Source organism: Dermochelys coriacea, chromosome 3 (genome assembly GCF_009764565.3).
Source record: "Dermochelys coriacea isolate rDerCor1 chromosome 3, rDerCor1.pri.v4, whole genome shotgun sequence".
NCBI classification, from domain to species: Eukaryota; Metazoa; Chordata; order Testudines; family Dermochelyidae; genus Dermochelys; species Dermochelys coriacea.
The window spans coordinates 170,694,433-170,718,361 of NC_050070.1; the positions used below are offsets into that span (position 1 = coordinate 170,694,433).

The 23,929-nt window shown below is 41.9% G+C and overlaps 1 protein-coding gene across 2 annotated transcripts in view; it reads right to left on the reverse strand.

The window, feature by feature from the left end:
- Positions 1–23,929, reverse strand: part of SYT14 (synaptotagmin 14) — a 183,417-nt gene that overhangs the window by 113,589 nt on the left and 45,899 nt on the right. For both annotated transcript variants that reach the window (XM_038397632.2, XM_038397631.2), the window contains exon 3: positions 10,638–10,802. In XM_038397632.2, coding sequence (XP_038253560.1) covers positions 10,638–10,802 — 165 coding nt within the window. The remainder of the gene's footprint in view (positions 1–10,637; positions 10,803–23,929) is intronic.

Here is a 23,929-nt window from a genome sequence, read left to right on the forward strand (position 1 = left end):
TATTTGATGCCTCACCCTGCCTGAGGGCCTGGGCCCCTAGGCTTCTTTGCTGTTCTGCCCTCACTACAGACCAGAGCACTAGATTGTTTGGTGCTCCACCCTACCTGGGGGCCTGGGCTCCAAGACTCTGTATTGCTCTACCCAAACTGATTGTTGCTCAGCCCATCTTAGAGGGCCCAAGTATCACAAACTGCTAATTTCCTCCTTTGCTAGACTGCTACTCTAAGGGTGTAACAGTGAGGAGGTGTGACTTCCCTCTCAGACTGATAGGGAGGGATGGCCATACACCGCCTACAGAAAACAAAAATCTGACTAAAAAACAGACACACAGCATGGAAAATGGAGTTTGGCTTGTGGTGCTTGTTTGGGGTTTGCTTTTGCTGGGGGGGTTGTGGTCTTTTTGGTGTGGCTTGTGTTTCCCAGATTAACAGGATTTAGGTGGGAAGGAGATGACAGATACAGAGGCAGCTGTGGGAGTGACTCCTGCAGTGAAAGACACATTGAGGATGACTGGATGTGGACGCTGTGGTATGTACATGATCCTGGAGGGGGGAACCGGTAAGAGTTTTTTCTGCATGAAATGCCGTCTGATAGAGCTGATGGAGGAAAAGATCCGAGGTTTGGAGATGCAGGTGGAAAGTCTGGTTGAGTATAGGAAGGGGTTTGAGCAGATGATGGAGCAAAGATATGAGGTATCTGAAGGGAAAAGCTCAGACTCACAGATGGAACCAGGGCTGGGGAATTTTGAGGAGAGACTGGATGAGGAAAGTGGTCAGTGGAAACATGTGACTCAAAGAACCAGGCAGAGAAAAAGACTGGCTAGTGAAGGAGAAATAGAGCTTAGGAACAGGTTTGCAGAGTTGGAAAATGAAGAAGGGACTCAGCAGGTACTTGTTGAAGGTGGAAGGGTAAGGAAGAAGAGAAGAGAGGCTAGCCCTATAGAAAAAGGGGAAGAGTCAAGGGAGACTACACCAAATATGAGCCCCAGGAGGATACAGGATGGGTTGAAGAAGATTGTAAGGGAAAATAAGAATGGAAAGAACTTGCAGCCAGAGGGAACAGGGGAGACACTGGAGAATAGCACTGTCACCAGGAAAAGGCAGGTCTATGTGATCGGGGACTCTTTATTGAGAAGAATAGACAGGCCTGTAACTAGAGCTGATCCTGAGAATAGAAGGGTGTGCTGTCTTCCGGGTGCTAAGATACGGGATGTAGACCTGAGGTTGAAAAGGATCCTAAAGGGAGCGGGAAAGAATCCCCTAATTATCCTTCATGTGGGAACAAACGATACGGCTAGATTCTCGCTGGAAAGTATTAAGGGAGACTATGCTAGGCTGGGGAAGACGCTTAAGGAAATTGAGGCTCAGGTGATCTTTAGCGGGATCCTTCCTGTTCCTAGAGAAGGGCAACAAAGGTCTGACAAGATTATGACTGTCAACAGATGGCTTAGGCAGTGGTGCTATAAGGAGGGCTTTGGGATGTATGACCACTGGGAGGCATTCACGGACAGAGGTCAGTTCTCTCGGGATGGACTTCATCTCACTAGGGAAGGAAATAGACTTCTAGGATCGAGGCTGGCACAACTGATAAAGAGAGCTTTAAACTAGGAATTGGGGGGAGATGGATGGGAGATGTCCAGAAAATCTCCACGCCAGATTTTAGCATTGAGAGGGAAGAAGACGAAGTAAGAACGGATACAGACGTGGGTAGGAGAATGTATATAAGGAGGGAGGGCGGTGTGGATACTAGTCTAATAGGTTATACTGGATGTAGAATGACTGTGCCTAATAGGGTACAAAATGTGAGCGAGGCCAAACAGCAAAAATTAAGATGTTTATACACCAATGCGAGGAGTCTAGGTAACAAAATGGAGGAACTAGAGCTACTGGTGTAGGAAGTGAAACCAGATATCATAGGGATAACAGAAACATGGTGGAATAGTAGTCATGACTGGACTACAGGTATTGAAGGGTATGTGCTCTTTAGGAAAGACAGAAACAAAGGCAAAGGGGGTGGAGTAGCATTGTATATCAATGATGAGGTAGAATGTAAAGAAATAAGAAGCGATGCAATGGATAAGACAGAGTCTGTCTGGGCAAAAATTACATTGGGGAAGAAAACTAGTAAAGCCTCTCCTACGATAGTGCTTGGGGTGTGCTATAGACCTCCGGGATCTAATTTGGATATGGATAGAGCCCTTTTTAATGTCTTTAATAAAGTAAATACTAATGGAAACTGCGTGATCATGGGAGACTTTAACTTCCCAGATATAGACTGGAGGACCAGTGCTAGTAATAATAATACGGCTCAGATTTTCCTAGATGCGATAGCTGATGGATTCCTTCATCAAGTAGTTGCTGAACCGACTAGAGGGGATGCCATTTTAGATTTAATTTTGGTGAGTAGCGAGGACCTCATAGAAGAAATGGTTGTAGGGGACAATCTTGGCTCAAGTGATCATGAGCTAATTCAGTTCAAACTAAATGGAAGGATTAACAAAAATAAATCTGCAACTAGAGTTTTTGATTTCAAAAGGGCTGACTTTCAAAAATTAAGGAAATTAGTTAGGGAAGTGGATTGGACTGAAGAACTTATGGATCTAAAGGTAGAGGAGGCCTGGGATTACTTTAAATCAAAACTGCAGAAACTATCGGAAGCCTGTATCCCAAGAAAGGGGAAAAAATTCATAGGAAGGAGTTGTAGACCAAGCTGGATGAGCAAGCATCTTAGAGAGGTGATTAAGAAGAAGCAGAAAGCATACAGGGAGTGGAAGATGGGAGGGATCAGCAAGGAAAGCTACCTAATTGAGGTCAGAACATGTAGGGATCAAGTGAGACAGGCTAAAAGTCGAGTAGAGTTGGACCTTGCAAAGGGAATTAAAACCAATAGTAAAAGGTTCTATAGCCATATAAATAAGAAGAAAACTAAGAAGGAAGAAGTGGGGCCGCTTAACACTGAGGATGGAGTGGAGGTTAAAGATAATCTAGGCCCAATATCTAAACAAATACTTTGCCTCAGTCTTTAATAAGGCTAAAGAGGATCTTGGGGATAATGGTAGCATGAGAAATGGGAAGGAGGATATAGAGGTAGATATTACCATATCAGAGGTAGAAGCGAAACTGAAACAGCTTAATGGGACTAAATCGGGGGGCCCAGATAATCTTCATCCAAGAATATTAAAGGAATTGGCACCTGAAATTGCAAGCCCATTAGCAAGAATTTTTAATGAATCTGTAAACTCAGGAATAGTACCGAATGATTGGAGAATTGCTAATATAGTTCCTATTTTTAAGAAAGGAAAAAAAAGTGATCCGGGTAACTACAGGCCAGTTAGTTTGACATGTGTAGTATGCAAGGTCCTGGAAAAAATTTTGAAGGAGAAATTAGTTAAGGACATTGAAGTCAATGGTAAATGGGACAAAATACAACATGGTTTTACAAAAGGTAGATCGTGCCAAACCAATCTAATCTCCTTTTTTGAAAAAGTAACAGATTTTTTAGATAAAGGAAATGCAGTGTATCTAATTTACCTAGATTTCAGTAAGGCATTTGATACCGTGCCACATGGGGAATTATTAGTTAAATTGGAGAAGATGGGGATCAATATGAACATCAAAAGGTGGATAAGGAATTGGTTAAAGGGGAGACTGCAACGGGTCCTACTGAAAGGCGAACTGTCAGGTTGGAGGGAGGTTACCAGTGGAGTTCCTCAGGGATCGGTTTTGGGACCAATCTTACTTAATCTTTTTATTACTGACCTTGGCACAAAAAGTGGGAGTGTGCTAATAAAGTTTGCAGATGATACAAAGCTGGGAGGTATTGCCAATTCGGAGAAGGATCGGGGTATTATACAGGAGGATCTGGATTACCTTGTAAACTGGAGTAATAGTAATAGGATGAAATTTAATAGTGAGAAGTGTAAGGTTATGCATTTAGGGATTAATAACAAGAATTTTAGCTATAAATTGGGGATGCATCAATTAGAAGTAACGGAAGAGGAGAAGGACCTTGGAGTATTGGTTGATCATAGGATGACTATGAGCTGCCAATGTGATATGGCTGTGAAAAAAGCTAATGCGGTTTTGGGATGCATCAGGAGAGGCATTTCCAGTAGGGATAAGGAGGTTTTAGTATCGTTATACAAGGCACTGGTGAGACCTCACCTAGAATACTGTGTGCAGTTCTGGTCTCCCATGTTTAAAAAGGATGAATTCAAACTGGAGCAGGTACAGAGAAGGGCTACTAGGATGATCCGAGGAATGGAAAACTTGTCTTATGAAAGGAGACTTAAGGAGCTTGGCTTGTTTAGCCTAACTAAAAGAAGGTTGAGGGGAGATATGATTGCTCTCTATAAATATATCAGAGGGATAAATACAGGAGAGGGAGAGGAATTATTTCAGCTCAGCACCAATGTGGACACAAGAACAAATGGGTATAAACTGGCCACCAGGAAGTTTAGACTTGAAATCAGACGAAGATTTTTAACCATCAGAGGAGTGAAGTTTTGGAATAGCCTTCCAAGGGAAGCAGTGGGGGCAAAAGATCTATCTGGCTTTAAGATTCTACTCGATAAGTTTATGGAGGAGATGGTATGATGGGATAATGGGATTTTGGTAAGTAATTGATCTTTAAATATTCAGGGTAAATAGGCCAAATCCCCTGAGATGGGATATTAGATGGATGGGATCTGAGTTACTATAGAAAATTCTTTCCTGGGTATCTGGCTGGTGAATCTTGCCCATATGCTCAGGGTTTAGCTGATTGCCATATTTGGGGTCGGGAAGGAATTTTCCTCCAGGGCAGATTGGAGAGGCCCTGGAGGTTTTTCGCCTTTCTCTGTAGCATGGGGCATGGTTGACTTGAGGGAGGCTTCTCTGCTCCTTGAAGTCTTTGAACCATGATTTAAGGACTTCAATAGCTCAGACATGGGTGAGGTTTTTCATAGGAGTGGGTGGGTGAGATTCTGTGGCCTGCGCTGTGCAGGAGGTCGGACTAGATGATCAGAATGGTCCCTTCTGACCTTAGTATCTATGAATCTATGAAAATTTCAGCCTAAACAGTAGAAGTCTGGCAAAGTTATAAGCAGCTGAAAACAGAATATCATAATGCGAAGTGTCAGGCACCTGTAACTGTACCTAGTGCTATCAGCTCCATTTACAATATGTATCTATGACCATTTCTTAAGTTAGCATTTATTGGGTGAGATGATGCCTTAGGATATTGCTAATGACCTACAGCATCTTTAACCTGTAGATCACTAGTTTGAATCCAGTCCAGCTCAAATAGGGATAAGAGGTATTTTCCATTTTATGCCCCTATATGTAGGATTGCCAACTGTCTAATCAAACAGAACCCAAAACCCTTACCCCACACCCACCCCTTCCTAGAGGCCCCACCAATTCCCTCCCCTTCTCCGAGGCCCTGCCCCCACTTGCTCCATCCCCCCTCCCTCTGTTGCTTGCTCTCCGCCACCCTCACTCACTTTCAGCAGCTTGGAGCAGGGGGTTTGAGTGGGGGGTGGGTGATGGCTCCAGCTGGGTGTGCAGGCTCTAAGGTGGGGCAGGGGGTGAAGGGTTTGGGGTGCAGGAGAGGGCTCCGGGCTGAGTCAAGGGGTTGGGATGCAAGAGGGGATGAGGGCTCCAGCTGGGGGTGTGGGCTCTGGGGTGAGGTCGGGGATGAGGGATTTGGGATGCGAGAGCTGGGACACGGGGTTGCGGGGGTGCACGCTCCGGGAGGGAGTCTGGGTGCAGGAGGCGACTCTGGGCTGGGGCAGGAGGTTGGGTTACAGGATGGGGTTTGGGATCCCGGCGGCGGTTACTGTGGCTCCTGGGAAGTGGCTGCCAGGTCCCTGTAGCCCATAGATGCATGGACAGCCAGGGAGGCTCCACGTGCTACCCTCACACCTGCAGCCGCTGCCCCCACAGCTCCCATTGGCCGCGGTTCCCGGCCAATGGGAGCTGCAGAGCCAGCCCTCGGAGCGAGGGCAGCGCGCGGAACCTCCTGGCCATCCACGTGTCTAGAGGCTGCAGGGACCTGCAGGGAGCCTGCCTTAGGCCTGGGCCCCCACTGCGCTGCTGACCGGACTTATAACGGCCCAGTCAGCAGTGCCGGCCGAAGCCGCCAGGGTCCCTTTTCGACTGGGCATTTCAGTCAAAAATCAGACGCCTGGCAACCCTACCTACATGAAATCAGTTTCATAGGTTCCAATTCCATCTCTCACATCATAAATTCACCAGTATGCTTTGTGCTAACTGGCAGATACAGTAGAGAACGGATGACCTGCACAGAACATGGAGAAGGACCCTCTGTTATCTCTAAAGAAAGTCCTCGCCTGCCCCTCCCCCAGATCAGTGTTGAAATATGCTGGCAGAACAATACGTGTAGGACTTTTGCCCAGCTGCTCTCCTGTAGATAAACACAGATCTTCATTTATCAGGGTGTCATAATCTCACCAGCAATGAATCCACATACTTATAAGTATAAACTTCATCTTAAAAATTAAGTTACTTGCAAATATGAAACTTAGCTCATTAAATAATTTGCATAGTGTCACATATGTACATATTTATAAGCTTAGTATGTTAAAAACATATCACAAAGCATATTTACCAACAGCACATATAAAATCTCTCTATGTCAGACTGTAATCTTCCTTAAGACAAGCCACAGAAACAATTTAGTAAAGTGCCAAGTTTTTAAGTTTTTATGTCTACAGGCTTCTTAATTACCTCGTCAGTGATTATTCTATCCTAAAATTACTGTGTTATTCAACCAGAAAACACACTCGTGGTAGAAAATTTCCCAAGTACAAATATATCAAAAATTCCGTTTGTTTATCCCATTCTGAATGTTTTCTGCAGACCTTAAACTGTCTTCTAGATAGTCTTAAAAAGTGCACATAGAATTTAAACTGCTTTCAAAGAATACATGGAAAATTAATTTTGGATTTTTGTTGTTGTTGAGAGAATATTGTAACTGCCAAAAAAGCGTCAGAAAAATAAATTCAAATCTTAAACTCATATATATGTGCCCTGATTCACATGCAGTAAGGGCAACACAGATGCTTTGAACCTGTTCCTAGACAATATAGCACAGCTTGCTGCACTAAGTGGTCTCTTACACATTCTGACCAGGACCACTGAAATAAACAGATTTTTAGGAACATTCTAGAGCCAAACAAAGACTAGAGAAAAATTCCCAGTTCCCAACAGAAACCACACAAAGCACTTCAGAAAATGCAAAACAGTTTTTATTTGGAAAAAAGAAAATTTAAAGCAAATGTCAGAGATTTAATCATGAGTACTAGCATAGACTCAGACTTAAAGGTCAGAGGTGACCATCATGGTCATCTAATCTAAGCTCCTACATACCCACTCATTCCCATAATAGACCCCTAACCTCTAGCTGAGTTTCTGAAGTCCTCAAATCATAGTTTAAAGACTTCAAGTTACACAGAATCCACCATTTACACTAGTTTAAACCTACAAGTGCCCATGTTGCAGAGGAAGGCGAAAAAACCCGTCTCTCTGCCAATCTGACCCGGAGGAAAATTCCTTCCCAAATATGGCAAATCAGTTAGACTCTGAGCATATGAGCAAGATCCACTAGCCAGACACCTGAGAAGGAATTCTCCTTAGTAACTGAGAGCCTTCCCAATCTAATGTCCCCTTGTCGGCCACTGGAGATATTTGCTGCTAGCAGTTGCAGATCGGCTACATGTCATTGTAGACAGTCTTATCATACCATCCCCTCCATAAACTTATCAAGCTCAGTCTTGAAGCCAGTTATGTTTTTGCCCCCACTGCTTCCCTTCGAAGACTGTTAACAGAACTTCACTCCTCTGAGGGTTAACAACCTTCACCTAATTTCAAGCCTAAACTTGTTGATCGTCAGTTTATATCCATTTGTTCTTGTGTCCACACTGGTACTTAACTTTAACTCCTCTTCTACCCTGGTATTTATCCCTCTGATGTATTTATAGAAAGCAGTCATATCTCCCCTCAGCTTTCGTTTGGTTAGGCTAAACAAGCCAAACTCTTTGAGTCTCCAATTATAGAAAAAAATTAACTGGTTTTCAATAAATATCATTGCAATTAGAGAATAAATTTCCTAGAAAATAAAATACACTGTAAAGTAATCTCATTTAAAAGGAAGAATTGTTCTAGTGAATTCTGTAAGTTAGGAGGTAAAAGTAGTATGTAGAAAAAGATGCAGGAAAGGCCTAATGGAGAAAATTTGATGAAAGACACCTCACCTTTTTCTGGTGTCTTCTTGCTACTTACTTCTCTTGAAATCTTTTCTGGTTCCTTATAGTTTCTCTTTTTACCTTCTTTAGAAAATGTGGTTGTTGCATTATCTTCATGTTTCACTTTGGTTTGTTCATTACCATCAGAAAAAGTTTTGTATTTCTTTGCTTTTACTTCATTAGCACAATCAGGATGATCACTTGGTGCCTTTTTAAAATTTGACTCTGATAATCTCTGCTTTGGTACATCATTTGCTTTTGCTTCTGAATCCTTGGATCCATCTGTACAGGGCTGCTCTTTGGGGTCCTGAAAATCAATCACTGAAGACCTGGATTTGGCTTTTCTATGCAAGTGATCCTTAGAATTCTCCAGTACTGCATGTAACCCATTGGCTGGATCTTTAATAATAGATTCATCTGTTCCAAATTTATTACTATTCAAATTATTATCCTTTGAAAACTTTTCGTTTTCCAAGTATTTATTTCCAGTGGCTCCTTTGCTTTTAACATGTCCTCCTACTTTTTTCATGTCTTCAGACACTTCCATATTATTAAAATGTTTGTTAGCATCTCCCTGTTTTAATTGATTGTTTCTTTTGTCCTGGACATGAACTGACATTCTAACTTGATTGAACTCTTGTTTTACAGAATCTGATGAATCAGAATAATGAGTCTGCTTATGTTTATCTTCAATACATCTTTTTTCCTTCATATTAGTTTCCTTAGAATCTGCTAATGATATTATATTTTCCTCTTTAATAGGCATAGATTTATCCTCTTGCATTTGAGAGTTTTCATCTTCTGTGCGAAGGCCATTTATCATGCTTGTTACCTGCTCTGTGACTGAATCAGCTACAGTATAGCTGACCTCTCCAACAGCACTGGTTAGATCATCTACAGCACTACTAAGAGCGTCAACCAGAGAAGACACAGAAGGAAGGCTCAGATTTTGTTGAAAGTTTTTGAAAAATGCCATTTCTCCAATCTTAAACAAATTATTTCTGGTAGAAAGGTCTTCAGTTTTGTGAATTTGTCACCCACCCCAAAGACTCAATTTTATATTTTATCTAGTTTTGCTGTCCAAAAGCCTACTATATAACCTGCAGCCACTGCAGCTTTGTTCTTGCCCAAAATTCTATATGTACTGAAGGAAATAATAAATGGAAGTAAAAAATCTTTGAAATGAAGCCAAGATCAACTAGCCAAGATCAAAACAATATTTTTCCATTGCAAAATAAGTAGTCTTTCATCAAAGTTCAGTATCAACTAGCCATAATACAATGAGTATTTGTTTTCAAAAATACAACAAAAGAAGGGGAAATGTGTATTTTATTCAACACCTGCGAAGAAGAAGTTTTAAACACTTTAAAATTATGTACTTTTACTAAATTAATTCATACTGCAAAGAACTACTGTAGATTAACATAATAGCTGCACAATAGCACATACCCCAAAGGGCTTCCTCAGCTCAAAACATTTGTTGCTTTTTAAGCAATGAGAGATACTTGGGCCCCAGACAGTTGTTTCACAGCTGACAGGACAGAATGAAGCCCTAGCCCCTGCCCCAGAAAACAAAGCCTACTCCTCCCTTTTGGGAAGCAACTTTCAAGAAGGCAGGAAAGAAGAACAGCCCAAGTAAAATAAACATACCATCTCTAACACTCTATAGCTCCTTATCTCAGGCCTGTCTCTTTACAAGAGAGCCAACAAAGTCAGCTGGAATTCTTCCAGCCCAAAGGCCATTTTACCAACCTCCAATCACAGAGAAATACGAAGTTCATAACCGTGATCCCTTTGGAAATTTGATAAAGTAGTTCCCCAATTATTTTTTTTGACAGTCTGGATACTATCTTTGGCTTACTGGATCCTATCTTCCATATAGGCAAGCTCTAGAAATGAGTTATTAGCCACTGAAGAGAAACCCTTATGTTCTCTGGTGAGTGATTTCTTTGAAAATTCTTCCCTGACTAACTGAACGAGCCACCTCCTGTGCAAGGACACTGGAGGACTAACTCAGCATGCTGAGTGCAATCTTCAGCAATGTGGTTCACCTACATCTATTTGAGAAGGGCAATTATAGACAGCCATGCACTATTTCAGTTGGCATTATACATCCAGTATCAAGGAGCACAGGGAGGGAAAAGTATCTTCTCATAAGCAAAGATAATCTCTTTAGCTATATAGCCATTGAGACCTATAGAGTTTCTGGGGGCAAGCAGTCACAGAGGCTACCTTTCCTCCAAATAGCTCCCAATCATCATACATTTTTATACCTATAACAGGTCTCTCTCATTTGGTCCAAGTATTTATTCGTATATTTTGTGCTACTCTGTGAAAGCCTCTATTAACTTTTACAGAATTAAATTGAGTAGAATATATTTCAGATACTTACAAAGTTTGTCTTGTGAAATCTTCCTTGCATTATATCCTGAATCAAGGTCTGGGAAGCCACCAACGTTTTCAAAACACATCTTCTTATTAATATATAGAAAAAGAAGCAACATGAGGATAATGACCACTCCAACAGCTGACAGAAATCCAACTGCCTCAGGAGATACTAAAAGAAATAAAAAGAGAAAAATCTAAAAATTGACAATAGTTTTCAGAATATGATGGTTCAATAACCAATACCCACACTGTCTGTAATTTATGTGAAAGATATTGCTAAAATAAAATTATACTACTTCAGTTTGCATGTATTTTGGACACGGTGTTAAATTTAAAAGCGACCAGCTGATTGACCTACAAAAATGTTTTCTTATAGTCACCCAACATGTTCTAAATTAGTTCTTATGTAAGAGATGTCACACAGATTTGCCAAAAATAAAGTTATTTAACATCTCTGGCATCATTTTGAATATTTGCCTTACCATGTCATGTTATACAGTTTTTCATCACATCTTGATGAACTTCAACTAGCCTACCAGAAATTGAAAACAGAATCATCAGCTCCTTTCACATTGATCACTGTGTGCACAAACATGATTTTTTTAATTGAAAATAAAAATACAGGTTGTCACTAAAAAGGTACATCCGTATTGTGGAAATTCCAAAACAATATACATGTAGAAAAGAGCCTTGAATTCTGTAATGATTATATTGAATAGGAATGAAGGAAATGCTGAACTTCAAGAAACCCAGCTCATACCTACCAACAGCCAAGGTATGTTGAATCAGAATGTTTGATTGATTAACCTAATGAAAACATTACAAAACATATGAGCTCTTTTCTGAGAGGAGAGGTTACTTACCTGTGCAGTAACGGGAGTTCCTCAAGGTGCGCATGAACCCAAAGCATCTTCAATCAGAGATTTTTTTGTTGTTGTTGCCAGAACTGTCTGCTTAATCCACGCATGTGCCTTAAATATCCTCAATCACTTTATCAAGGGTACATAGGCTAGTGTGGGACCAACTGCCAATCCAGTTCCTCTTCTACCATGGAACCCCGCCCAAACTAGGGACTTTGAAGCAGATGGGAGGGAGGGTGGGTTGTAGAGCACAATACAGATAAGTAACCACTCCTCTGCTTGTTCTTGTGGGTGCTCTATTCTAGGTGCCTCCCACGCAGTGATTCAACTATGAAGGTAGGTGTTTCAGAGTCCTATCCAAGACAGACTAAAATACAGCCACCTCAAATGAAGCATCTGCTCTAGCAGCCTGTACATGTAGTTGCCTTACAGATGTCAACAACTGGAGTTTTTTTCTCAACAAGGCTGTTGAAATGGACTGAGCTTGTTGAATGGGCTCCAAGGTTAGGAGGGGAATCTACGAGTCATGATCTCGTAACATGTCTTGTACACCCTGAAATTTACTTAGATAGTCTCTGTGTGGAGATAGGGACATCTCTAATCCTTTTCACAAAGAAAATTAAAAAGCCTCACGGAGTTTCTGAAGGGTCTGTTCTTTGAGGATAAAAAGCCAACACAAAACGTCTAATATATGTAACGTAGCTTCCTCATGATTGACATGAGGTTTGGGAGAATATTGTTAACTGAGAGCATGTCTACACTATCAAATTTTGCTGACACAAGTTATGTCAGCATAAAGCCACCACTATCAGCAGATCGCTTGTCTGCGTGCATAGTTGACTCCTTGCATCAGCGCCAGAAGTGCTTGTGCCAGTGCATAGCGCAGGGCACCATGGGTAAGTATCACTGTGTGCAAGCCACCACGATCATGTGCATGGTCTTTTGTGAAGTTTTGGCACTGCATGGTGAGGCACTGGCAGAAACAAATGGCGCAGGGATGACTGAGCAAGAGGTCAATTTCCCAGCATGCAAAGAATGGTGCATGAGTGCCAAAAGGACAAGATTTAGCTCCCAAAGCAGAGATGACTCTGTAAAAGGCAGAGAAAAATATAATCACCTCTTAAGAAAACTAGATGTTGTATGTAAGAAAATATGGCAAAGCTTTCCAATGGATGGTGAAAGACATTAATGGCTGCCAAATATACCCTTATGAAACGTGTATGAAGAGTTCTTCTGCTGTCTTGATGTAAAAGATTGAACAGTGCTGTTAACTACATCAATAGTCACTCTGAGACAAAAGGATTACAGTAAAGATATGGGCCAATTTAGCCTATATAACTGCTATACTAGTTGTACTTAATGCTAATTTATACTTAATGCATACTAATGTATATATGGTGCAGATATCTGTTTTTAATTTATATATAGATATATATGCTAGTCAGCATATATTGGTCACCAGGCCCCCACTTGTCACCTTACTAATTGTTATAGCAAAGGTGACACCTTTGCCAAATTAATATGTGAAACAGTGGGGAGGGTCTTTAAACATCATTTAAAATGTTTAACCCCTGCATAAGTGGCAATACATAATTAAACACAGCTAAAATTAATACACCTTGAACCACAAGTAAAGCTTTAAATGCAACTTCTATCCAAATGAGAAATTAGTATTTTAAGATCCCCATCATGGATAAGGTCATTCAAGGCTTGTGCTGGCTTGTGCATGTCATTGCTAATCTAAATAATGTGTATGTCTTTTGTGTCTAATAATGTTTTTAAATTTAAATGAGTGAATTAATATGCATGTTAAAAATTCACTTTTGATAACAGTTTTATTTTGAAAAATTGGGACAGGCATTATTACAGTGTCCCCCACAGTGCTACATACATGAAGAGTAAAACAGAAATTTGGAGTAGTAACATTACAAGTCAGGCTTCCATACCGTCCATCCATCTTACAGGTTACCCTTATTGCTGGTTGTCGGCATCTGGTAAGCTTCACTGGACAGGAGACAGGAGCAGCTAGCTTCTCTGTTCCATTGTACCGGTTTGAACCATTATGGCCACATACTGGAGTTGCAATGTCAAAAAACACTACATCGACACATGTACTGGTATCTCTTAGTGGAACACGCAATGTGTGGTGCTCTCTAGGTTTGTGTTGCTGTGTGATACCACCAATAGCAAAGGTAAATCCAATCACCCCTCATAGATGTCATCTTTTAGGTAACCTACTGAATGGACAGTAACCAATTTATCAAATATTGTTGTGATAACGTAAAAAAAATACATGGAATCAGACATTGAGCAACACTGTTTTGAGTAACACGTGCCTTGATTAGGATGTGATGTCACTGACATCAAATTACAAATAGGCTTTTACCCAGCCATTGAGTCTAGTACATGTTCCTGATAAGATGCTATTATATTAATTAACAAAGAATACAGTAATGGTACATTTGCTTTTACACAAGAGCAAAATTCAGTCACAGTCCACTAAGAGAGGGAATTTGCCTACATTTGACTTAACATACTACCAATTTACCATTGTTTTTGTTACACATTGAGGGAAATAGCAGTTAGCTAACTGTTCATCACTAAGGTCAGGCAGTTTTCCTTTCTCAATATTCCCTAATGAATTGATTATGGTAGTTAACACGAAATTCCCATAAGCAGTACAAATATTTCTTTACCTTCCTGATTTTCCTTTACATTTTTATTATTTGTTGGAATTAATTAATTAAGTTTTGCTTATGTTAGGTTAAACAGGTTATCAATGTTATGCATATTATACACCGCATATGGTACTTTTTTTGTTTTTAGTAGCTACACCTCAGTGCCAGGAATTATGGGTTTAGAGATAGTTTCCAATTCTTGATGCTCAAAACCACTAATGTGGGTGGGGTTTATACATACGTATTTTCCATATTACCCCTGTTCCAAATAGATATTACAGATTCAAATAATCTTGAAATGTAACCAATAATTCGATCTAGATTGTGGAGTCTCATATTTTGAAAGATACTAGACTGCTGAACAGTCTTTTGCCCAGCCATTGAGTCTTGAGCACCTTCCTGATAATATGCTATTATATAATTATCGAAGTATACAGTCATAATCCATTTGCTTTTCCACGATAACCAAATTCATCCATATTCCACTGAGAATGATTTAAAACTACAGGTATATGCATAAACTCACTTTCCTTAACAATATACAGTTTAAACAAGAGTTAGACCTGGCTGGGCTAGCGGTCTTTATAACGTCTCTATAGTCTATTGCATACTCAGTTGTCCATATACAGTATGTTGAAGTGTAGTTGATCAGTCTTATTTATAACAAACAATCTTTTCTTCTTCCAATGCCTAGGGCATCTTCACTAATATCTTCTGGTGTCTTCTTGCAGTGGGATGTTGGTTAACATGTTATATTTTTTAAAATTTACATTTCCCTTGTTTTTAGTAAACCAAATTTATATACAGATTAATTTAGTTCATTTACAATGTAATAGGGATCAAGTCATTTATAACACAAACTACACTTTGGTACAGCATATGACAGAAGAATGACCTGGTTATGTTAGTCTAATTTTTTTTTCAATTATTAAAATGTATTTTAGCTTTTTATTCTGATTTTTTCCAATTCTTTAGCACATATTAAACATGATTTAGATGCTTTTTCAGTTTTTGCATAAAAACATTAAATTATTACTTCCTAAATATGTGCATTACTAGTTTTTAAAAACAGATATAGTGCTTGACTGCTAAAATAGATGCTCGCAATCTTCTGTGAGAACATGTATTGCTCTCCCTTTTTGAGCACTCTGTTTTAGCAAGGGAGTTCGCCACAGAATTTTTACCCAAGCTTTTTAGAATTGATCTGTTTGTGGTGGCAATTTAATTTTTGTTAAATATTTGGAAGTATAAACCTTATAACCAATACTTTTTCTTACCATAACACAAAATAGTATAAAAATTAAAGCAAAATAAAGTTTAAATGCAGGTTTATGCAAGCACCTCAGGGTATTAAACTTTCATGACATTTGCTTGTGCTTAGAAGACAAAGTTAGAAACCTGCTGAAATTGTTTGGTTAGCTCTAACATTTTGCAACATAATCAGACATAGCCACAATGTTGAACAATATCTATTATCACATTTATATCTATATTTTAATATTTAATAAAGGGGCTAAATAAGTTTCTAAAAGCTTTCTTAAAATATGATTGTATTACTATTACCTTTACATTAATGTTGAGTTTTTCCCCTACAGCAGCATTTCTCAAACTGGGGTCTGTGGACTTCTGGGGGTGCCCAAGGGTACTCCAGAAGGTCCACGGACCCCATTTATCAACTCCTCCCCCTCCCTCATCTCCCGGAGGCTCCTGAAGCCAAACCAGGAGATTTTAGGTGCTAAAAGTCCGGCAGCACAGTGGGGCTAAGGCAGGCTCCCTACCTGCCCTGGTTCCACTCCGTGCCACTCCCGGAAGCGGCCACCAGGTCCCTTCGACCCTCTGGCCCCTGCCCCCACCCCAAGTGCCAACTCCGCCGTCCCCATTGGCCAGGAACTGAGGGGGTGGTGCCTGCAGGAAGGGCAGCGCATGGAGACCCCATGCCTAGGAGCTGCTGCCACGGAGATGTGTCAGTCGCTTTCAGGAGCCATCTGGAGTAAGCACCATCCAGCCCGAGCCTGCACTTCTCACCCCCTGCCGCATCCCAACCCCATGCCCCAACCCAGATCCAACACCCAAACTCCCTCCCACAGGCTGCACCCCAAACCCCATCCTACACCCAAACTCCCTCCCAGAGCCTACACCCCTCACCCCCTCCTGCACCCCAACCCCCTACCCCAGCCTGGTGAAAGTGAGTGAGGGTGGGGGAAAGCAAGCAACGGAGGGAGGGGGGATCGAGTGAGCAGGGGGTGGGAAAAGGTGGGCTGGGGCCTGGGGTTCAGCAGCGGGACTTGGGGGTCCCCAAAACATTTTAAATCAGAATGGAGGTCCTTGGGTTGCTAAAGTTTGAGAACTGCTGCCCTGCAGGGTTTTTTTTCCTTTGATCAAAAAGCCTTTGATTAATTAAAAAACCCCTTTTTGTTTGTAATTGCATTATTTATTAAGGCTGAAATATATGTACATATATAGATAATATATATTTATCACTGAGGCCTTTTTGAGCTTTGCAGAAAAATTTAAATTTAATGATGGTTATGATCCAGCCTTAATATTAAATAGTATGATACCACTTATGTTAATTTTTTAAATTAGGAGTATAATATTGGCTTTTGTTGCAACAAAATAAACAAAAATTAGTCACGTGACACACAACATAAGACAATATACATGACGAAGGGCAAACTTGCAATTAAATATGAATGGTTCCAAAACTATTTATAACAATACAAGATAAGGCATTAAGACTTACTGATATTAAGACAACACATTTTGGAAAGCAGAAACGGTAAATGAAAGAACTAAATATTTTATCAGGCAAGTTTTTATTTAAACTTGTAATAAGCATTGATAAAAATCTCTATTAAGCTATTTGCCCACTTTGTTGTACAGTATTAATTTAGTTAACTTAAGGCAATTTCCATTACTTGTTACTTTTATCTTAAGAATACTGCTATACAAAAATATGGAAAACCCATGTTTCTTATATTAGTGGCTAGGATTTCAAGCAGAGTTAGCATTTCTGTTGCTTGGCAACTATATCTTCAAGAAGGTTGAGTATCTGCAGCTGCTGCATCCTTGAAGGGCTAAAATCATTTACTGGACTTACAAAATTTTTACCTTAACTACTTTGATTGTTTCTTTGGGTTTTTTTCAGCTTCTGCATCTCTTTCTGCAACAAGAACTTCTGTAATAACTATAACTTTTAACAGAAAGGGAGGGCAGAAATGAGGAGAAAGCAATGTAGAAAGGGAGAGTGACACCCGCCAAAAGAGATTAAGTGAGGGCATTTCCAAGTACAGGCAGCAGCACCAAGTTTAGCAAACTAACAAAGGACAAAAGAAAAATTGGATCTGTATTGAAAAATATTGGAGATAAAAGTTTATTACTAGTTCTAATGTATGTCTACACTATGAAATTAGGTTGAATTTATAGAAGTAGATTTTTTAGAAAGCTATTTTATACAGTCTTTGTGTGTGTCCCCACACTAATGCACTAAGCGCATTAAGTCAGCAGAGTGAGTCCACAGTACTGAGGCTAGCATCGACTTTCGGAGAATTGCACTGTGGGTAGCTATCCCACAGTTCCTGCAGTCTCTGCCGCCCATTGGTATTCTGGGTTAAGCTCCCAGTACCTGATGAGGCAAAAACACTGTCACGGGCGGTTTTGGGTAGATGTCCTCAGTCGCCCCCTCACTCCGTGAAAGCAATGGCAGACAATCATTTCGCACCTTTTTTCCCATGCGGGCACCATACTGCTTTCAGCAGATGGTGCAGTAGGACTGCTAACTGTTGTCATCCACCGCTTCCACTGCCACTCTGCTCTCCTGGTGGTCTCACAGGGCCGCTTCCGCTGCAACTCTGCTCAGCTGCTCTTGTCTCACCATACCACGGCAAGTGTGCAGCCCGCTCCGCTGTTGTGTCCTGGCAGCGGACGGTGCAGTAGGTCTGCAAAACTGGTCATCCAATCACACTTCCCCTGCAACTCTGCGCTCCTGCAGACACCATACCATGGCAAGCATGGAGCCTGCTCAGATCACCATGGCAGTTATGAGCATTGTAAACATCTCATGCATTATCATGCAGTATATGCAGAACCAGAACCTGCAAAAGCAGGCGAGGAGGCGATGGCAGTGCGGTGACAAGAGTGATGAGGACATGGACACAGACTTCTCTCAAAGCACGGGCCCCGGCAATTTGGCCATCCTGGTGGCAACGGGGCAGGCTCATGCCATGGAACACCGATTCTGGGTCTGTGAAACAAGCACAGACTGGTAGGACCACATAGTGTTGCGGGTCTGGGATGATTCCCAGTGGCTGCAAAACTTTCACATGCGTAAGGGCACTTGCATGGAACTTTGTGACTTGCTTTTCCCTGCCCTGAAGCGCCAGAATACCAAGATGAGAGGAGCCCTCACAGTTCACAAGCGAGTGGCGATAACCCTCTGGAAGCTTGCAATGCCAGACAGCTACCAGTCAGCTGGGAATTAATTTGGAGAGGGCAAATCTACTGTGGGGGCTGCTGTGATCCAAATAGCCAACGCAATCACTGAGCTGCTGCTATCAAGGGTAGTGACTCTGGGAAAAGTGCAGGTCATAGTGGATGGCTTTGCTGCAATGGGATTCCCTAACTGTGGTGGGGCGATAGATGGAACACATATCCCTATCTTGGGACCGGACCACCTTGGCAGCCAGTACATAAACCGAAAGGGGTACTTTTCAATGGTGCTGCAAGCACTGGTGGATCACAAGGGATGTTTCACCAACATCAACGTGGGGTGACTGGGAAAGGTACATGACGCTTGCATCTTCAGGAACTCTGGTCTGTATGAACAGCTGCAGCAAGGGACTTACTTTGCAGACCAGAAAAATAACTGTTGGGGATGTTGAAATAGCTATAGTTATCATTTAGGACCCAGCATATCCCTTAATGCCATGGCTCATGAAGCCATACACAGGCACCCTGGACAGTAGTCAGGAGCTGTTCAACTATAGGCTGAGCAAGTGCAGAATGGTGGTAGAATGTGCATTTGGACGTTTAAAAGCGCACTGGCGCAGTTTACTGACTCGGTTAAACCTCGGCGAAACCAGTATTCCCTTTGTTATTACTGCTTGCTGTGTGCTCCACAATATCTGTGAGAGTGAGGAGGAAGACGTTTATGGCGGGGTGGGAGGTTGAGGCAAATCGCCTGGCTGATGATTACATGCAGCCGGACACCAGGGTAGTTAGAAGAGCACAGCAGGGCACGCTGCACATCAGAGAAGCTTTGAAAACCAGTTTCATGGCTGACCAGGCTAGGTGTGAGAGTTCTGTTTGTTTCTCCTTGATGAAAACCCACCCCCTGGGTTCAATCTACTTCCATGTAAGCCAACCACCCTCCCCTCCCCCCTTCAATCACCACTTGCAGAGGCAATAAAGTCATTGCTGTTTCAAATTCATTATTCTTTATTAATTCTTTATTAATTCATCACACAAATAGGGGGATAACTGCCAAAGTAGCCGGGAGGGATGGAAGAGGAGGGAAGCACCGGGTGGGGTGGGGAGGGGGAGGACAAGGCCACACTGCTCTTCAAAAAAAAAAAAAAAAAAAAAAAAACCTTAATACCAGCCTTCTGTTGCTTGGGTAGTCCTGTGGGGTGGAGTGGTTGGGTGCCCGGAGGCCCTCCCTGCGTTCTTGGGCGTCTGGGTGAGGAGGCTATGGAACTTGGGGAGGAGGGCAGCTGGTTACACAGGGGCTGCAGTGGCGGTCTGTGCCTTTCCTGCACCTCAACCATACAACCACAACCGCCGGAGCATATCAGTTTGATCCTCCAGTAGCCTCAGCATTGCCTCCTGCCTCCTCTCATCATGCTGCCGCCACCTTTCCTCTTGATCCCGCCACCTCTCCTTTTGCTTCTGCCTCCTGATTCGCGTTCATTTTGTGCTTTCCTGGACTCTGCCATTGTCTACCTCCACGCATTCTGCTGGGCTCTTTCAGTTTGGGTGGACTGCATGAGCTCAGAGAACATTTTATCGCGAGAGCATTTTTTTCGCCTTCTTATCTGCGCTAGCCTCTGGGGCGGAGATGCCAGTGGCAGTGTTGAAACATTTGCAGCTGCGGGAGGAAAAAAAGGGAGAGTAAAACTGAAAGAGACACATTGGCCATTTAAAAGGAGGGGCTAATGTTTTCGGGTTAACATGCAGCACAAACCCAGCTAACCCCCCCCCACACACACACACACACACACACACCCAATTCTCTGGGATGATCGCTTCACCCCTCCCCCCGCCACCGCGTGGCTAACAGCGGGGATGATTTCTTTTCAGCCACAGGCAAAACAGCACAGCAGGAATGGCCACCTCTGAATGTCCCCTTAATAAAATTCCCCTATTTCAACCAGGTGACTATGAATGATAGCACTCTGAGGATAACACAGAGAGATAAAGAATGGATGTTACTTGAATGCCAGCAAACACCGGGACCACACGCTGCCATGCTTTCTTATGCAATGATTCCAGACTACATGCTACTGGTCTGCCGTGGTAAAGTGTCCTACCATGGATGACGCGATAAGGCTGCCCTTCCCAGAAACCTTTTGCAAAGGCTTTGGGAGTATCTCCAGGACAGCTTCATTGAGATGTCCCTGGAGGATTTCCGCTCCATCCCCAGATGGGTTAACAGACTTTTCCAGTAGCTGTACTGGTTGCGAATGCATCCCAAGTCTTCAGGGCAAATTAATCATTAAACATGTCTGCTTTTAAACCGTGCATTATATTTACAAAAAGGTACACTCACCAGAGGTGCCTTCTCTGCCTTCAAGGTCCAGGAGCCCAGATTGGGAGGGTACCGTCTCCAGGGTGATAAACAGTTCCTGGCTGTCGGGGAGAACCGTTTCTCTGCTTGCCTGGTGTGCACTATCATCTTCCTAGTCCCCAAAATCCTCATCCCTGTTGTGTGAGACTCCCTTGCAAAAGTCCATGTACAGGTGTGGGGTAGTTGTAGGGGCACCCCCTAGAATTGCATGCAGCTCATCATAGAAGTGGCTCTGACCCAGAGCGGACGTTTGCCTCTTGGGTTTTTTGGTAGGCTTGCTTGAGGTCCTTAAGTTTCACACAGCACTGCTGCGGGTCTGTCCTTCATGCTCTTGGAGATTTTTTCAAATATTTTGGCATTTCGTCTTTTGGAACTGAGTTGTGATACCACGATTTGTCTTCCCATATAGTGATCAGATCCAGTACCTCCTGTTCGGTCCATGCTGGAGCTCTTTTGCGATTCTGGGACTCCATGGTCACCTCTGCTGATGAGATCTGCACGGTTACCTGTGCTGATCAGCTTGCCATGCTGGCCAAACAGGAAATGAAACTCAAAAGTTTGCGGGGCTTTTCCTGTCTACCTGGCCAGTGCATCTGAGTTGAGAATGCTGTCCAGAGCAGTCACAATGGAGCACTGTGGGATAGCTCCATGAGGCCAATACCGTCGAATCGTGTCCACACTAACCCAGATTTGACCCAGCGATGTCAATTTCAGCGCTAATTCCCTCATCGGGGAGGAGTACAGAAATTGATTTTAAGAGCCCATTAAGTTGACAAAAATGGCTTCGTTGTGTGGACGGGTGCAGGGTTAAATCGATCTAACGCTGCTAAATTCGACCTAAACTCGTAGTGTAGACCAGGGCTAACAAGGGAGTGGGGTTCTGTGGGTTAGAGTAGGGGGTAGAAAGGAGGACCTCTCATTTTAACCCCCTCTGGGGAAGAGTGGGGCTTGCTATCTGTTCCCACAAAATATGAAATTGTTCCCCAATTGCCTGTTGCTTTTGTCTGCACTTTTAATGGATTACAGAAGGGCTCTTCTCCTTACTGTAATTAACATTTTGGGCAACTCAGTACAGGTTTAAGATTTTTAGTCTGGCTTCAATAGCCTGATTTTTCTCCCTCTTGTTGGCTGCATCTTTTCTGACAATTTCCTAGTCTTCACTGCATTTCTTGTGAACTGTAAGCAAGAGGGGTATTACAGATGCTTATACCTTCCACTTGCTGTTCTAATTTCCTATTTTGATCTTTTTCTACTTTTAACCCTTCTCTTTAGTTCTTTGATTTGTTTTCTTGTTTTACTTCATCTAATGAATCCTGGGGATCATTTATGTGCCTCATGTCGTGCATAAATGAACTGCCCCTATATTTAGTTATTTTTAACAAAAATTTTAGTAGCTCATTATTATTTATAGCTATCATAATTGCTAATTCTTGGTCTTTGGCACTTCACCATTTTAGCCTTTGCTGTATCTGGGTGTTTTGCCCAGAAAATTTCACTTGTAATTAAACTTTATATATTCTTAAAGAATGAATTTTTGCCCAGGAATTCTTAAAGTATTGGCGTTTTGCCCAGACTGCTTTATCATGCACTTTCTATAAAACCAGTTACTTTTGAATAGGCTTTCCACAGAAATAGCACTTATTATATATTTTTTAAAATCACAGTAGCACCTCCTGTGTGTACTGGAATTGTGGGAGCACTTATAGCATTCATCGGCCTAGACAGGGCCAACTCCATCAGTGTACATGAGATTAATGAACACTAGAGTTCCACGTCTCGCTGAACGTTATCCCCCTCCAAGCAGTTAGGTCATGACCCTGCACTGCTTGGTTCGACTGACTAGATTTTGGCTAGATGGCTTCTGGCTAGGTTCACCACTTTGTTGATAAACCATATAATCAATTGCTTGAACACACTTTGGTTCAGTATGAAATATACTCAAGAGACAAAATAATCAATGTCAGTCAGGTTTATTGCTATAAGCCAATAATAATACAATACAGGAAAAAGGTTCTATACAATACCAGTCTTCAGGAAACCATCACATGCAGCTATGTTACTCTCACCTTATTCTGAAGATGTGCTCCCAGAAGTACACAGTTCATCTGGTACTATTTATGATGATTTTGCAAGTTATACATCTCTTTACATATCACTAAAATCCAACCCATCAGTTTGTCCCAGTTCCCTAACTTGCTGTTTCATTCCTTCCTTATCTTTGTTTTGAATACTAGCATTCCAGGTACTGGTTTGTATAGGTATTACCCTAGCTTGTATTAAGACACAGAATGAATTTATCTTGATTTTGACAAGTTTCCTATCTGCTTGTGCCAAAACTTACTTCAGCTAATTCAAGGTGTTATGGGATATTTAACATAAGAGAACAGGATTGTAGCAAAGATATAGGCGAATTGTAGGCCTTGCTTTATAACTGCTATGCTATTTGTGCTTAATGCAAACTAACAAACATATATTGGTCATCACTGCAATGCAAAAGGGACAAATGCCCCAAGTCAAAAAGCTTGCCAACGCTCAGGTTATTGATAAAAAACAACAAGGAGTAGAAATGAGGTTTTTACCCATGAAAGCTTATGCACAAATATATCTATTAGTCTTTAAGGTGCCACTGGACTCCTTTTTGTTTTTGTGGATCCAGACTAACACGGCTACCCCCTGATACTTGACAGATTATTGATAGCTTTGCATGCACGGGGTTCCTAAATTGTACTGGGGCAACTAACGGGACCCATGTGCCTACCATTTGCTCCCCACCCCTCCAGCAGGCCTCAAGTCTATAAACAGAAAGGGATATTTCTCTATAGTGCTACAAAGCTTGGTTGATCATTGTGGCAGGTTCACAAACATTAATGCAGAGTGGTCTGGAAAGGTTCATTATGTTAGGATCTTTTCAGAACTCCCAACTGTTTGCCTTAATGAATAATGGAGGATTTGTCCCCAGAATCACTATCAACAT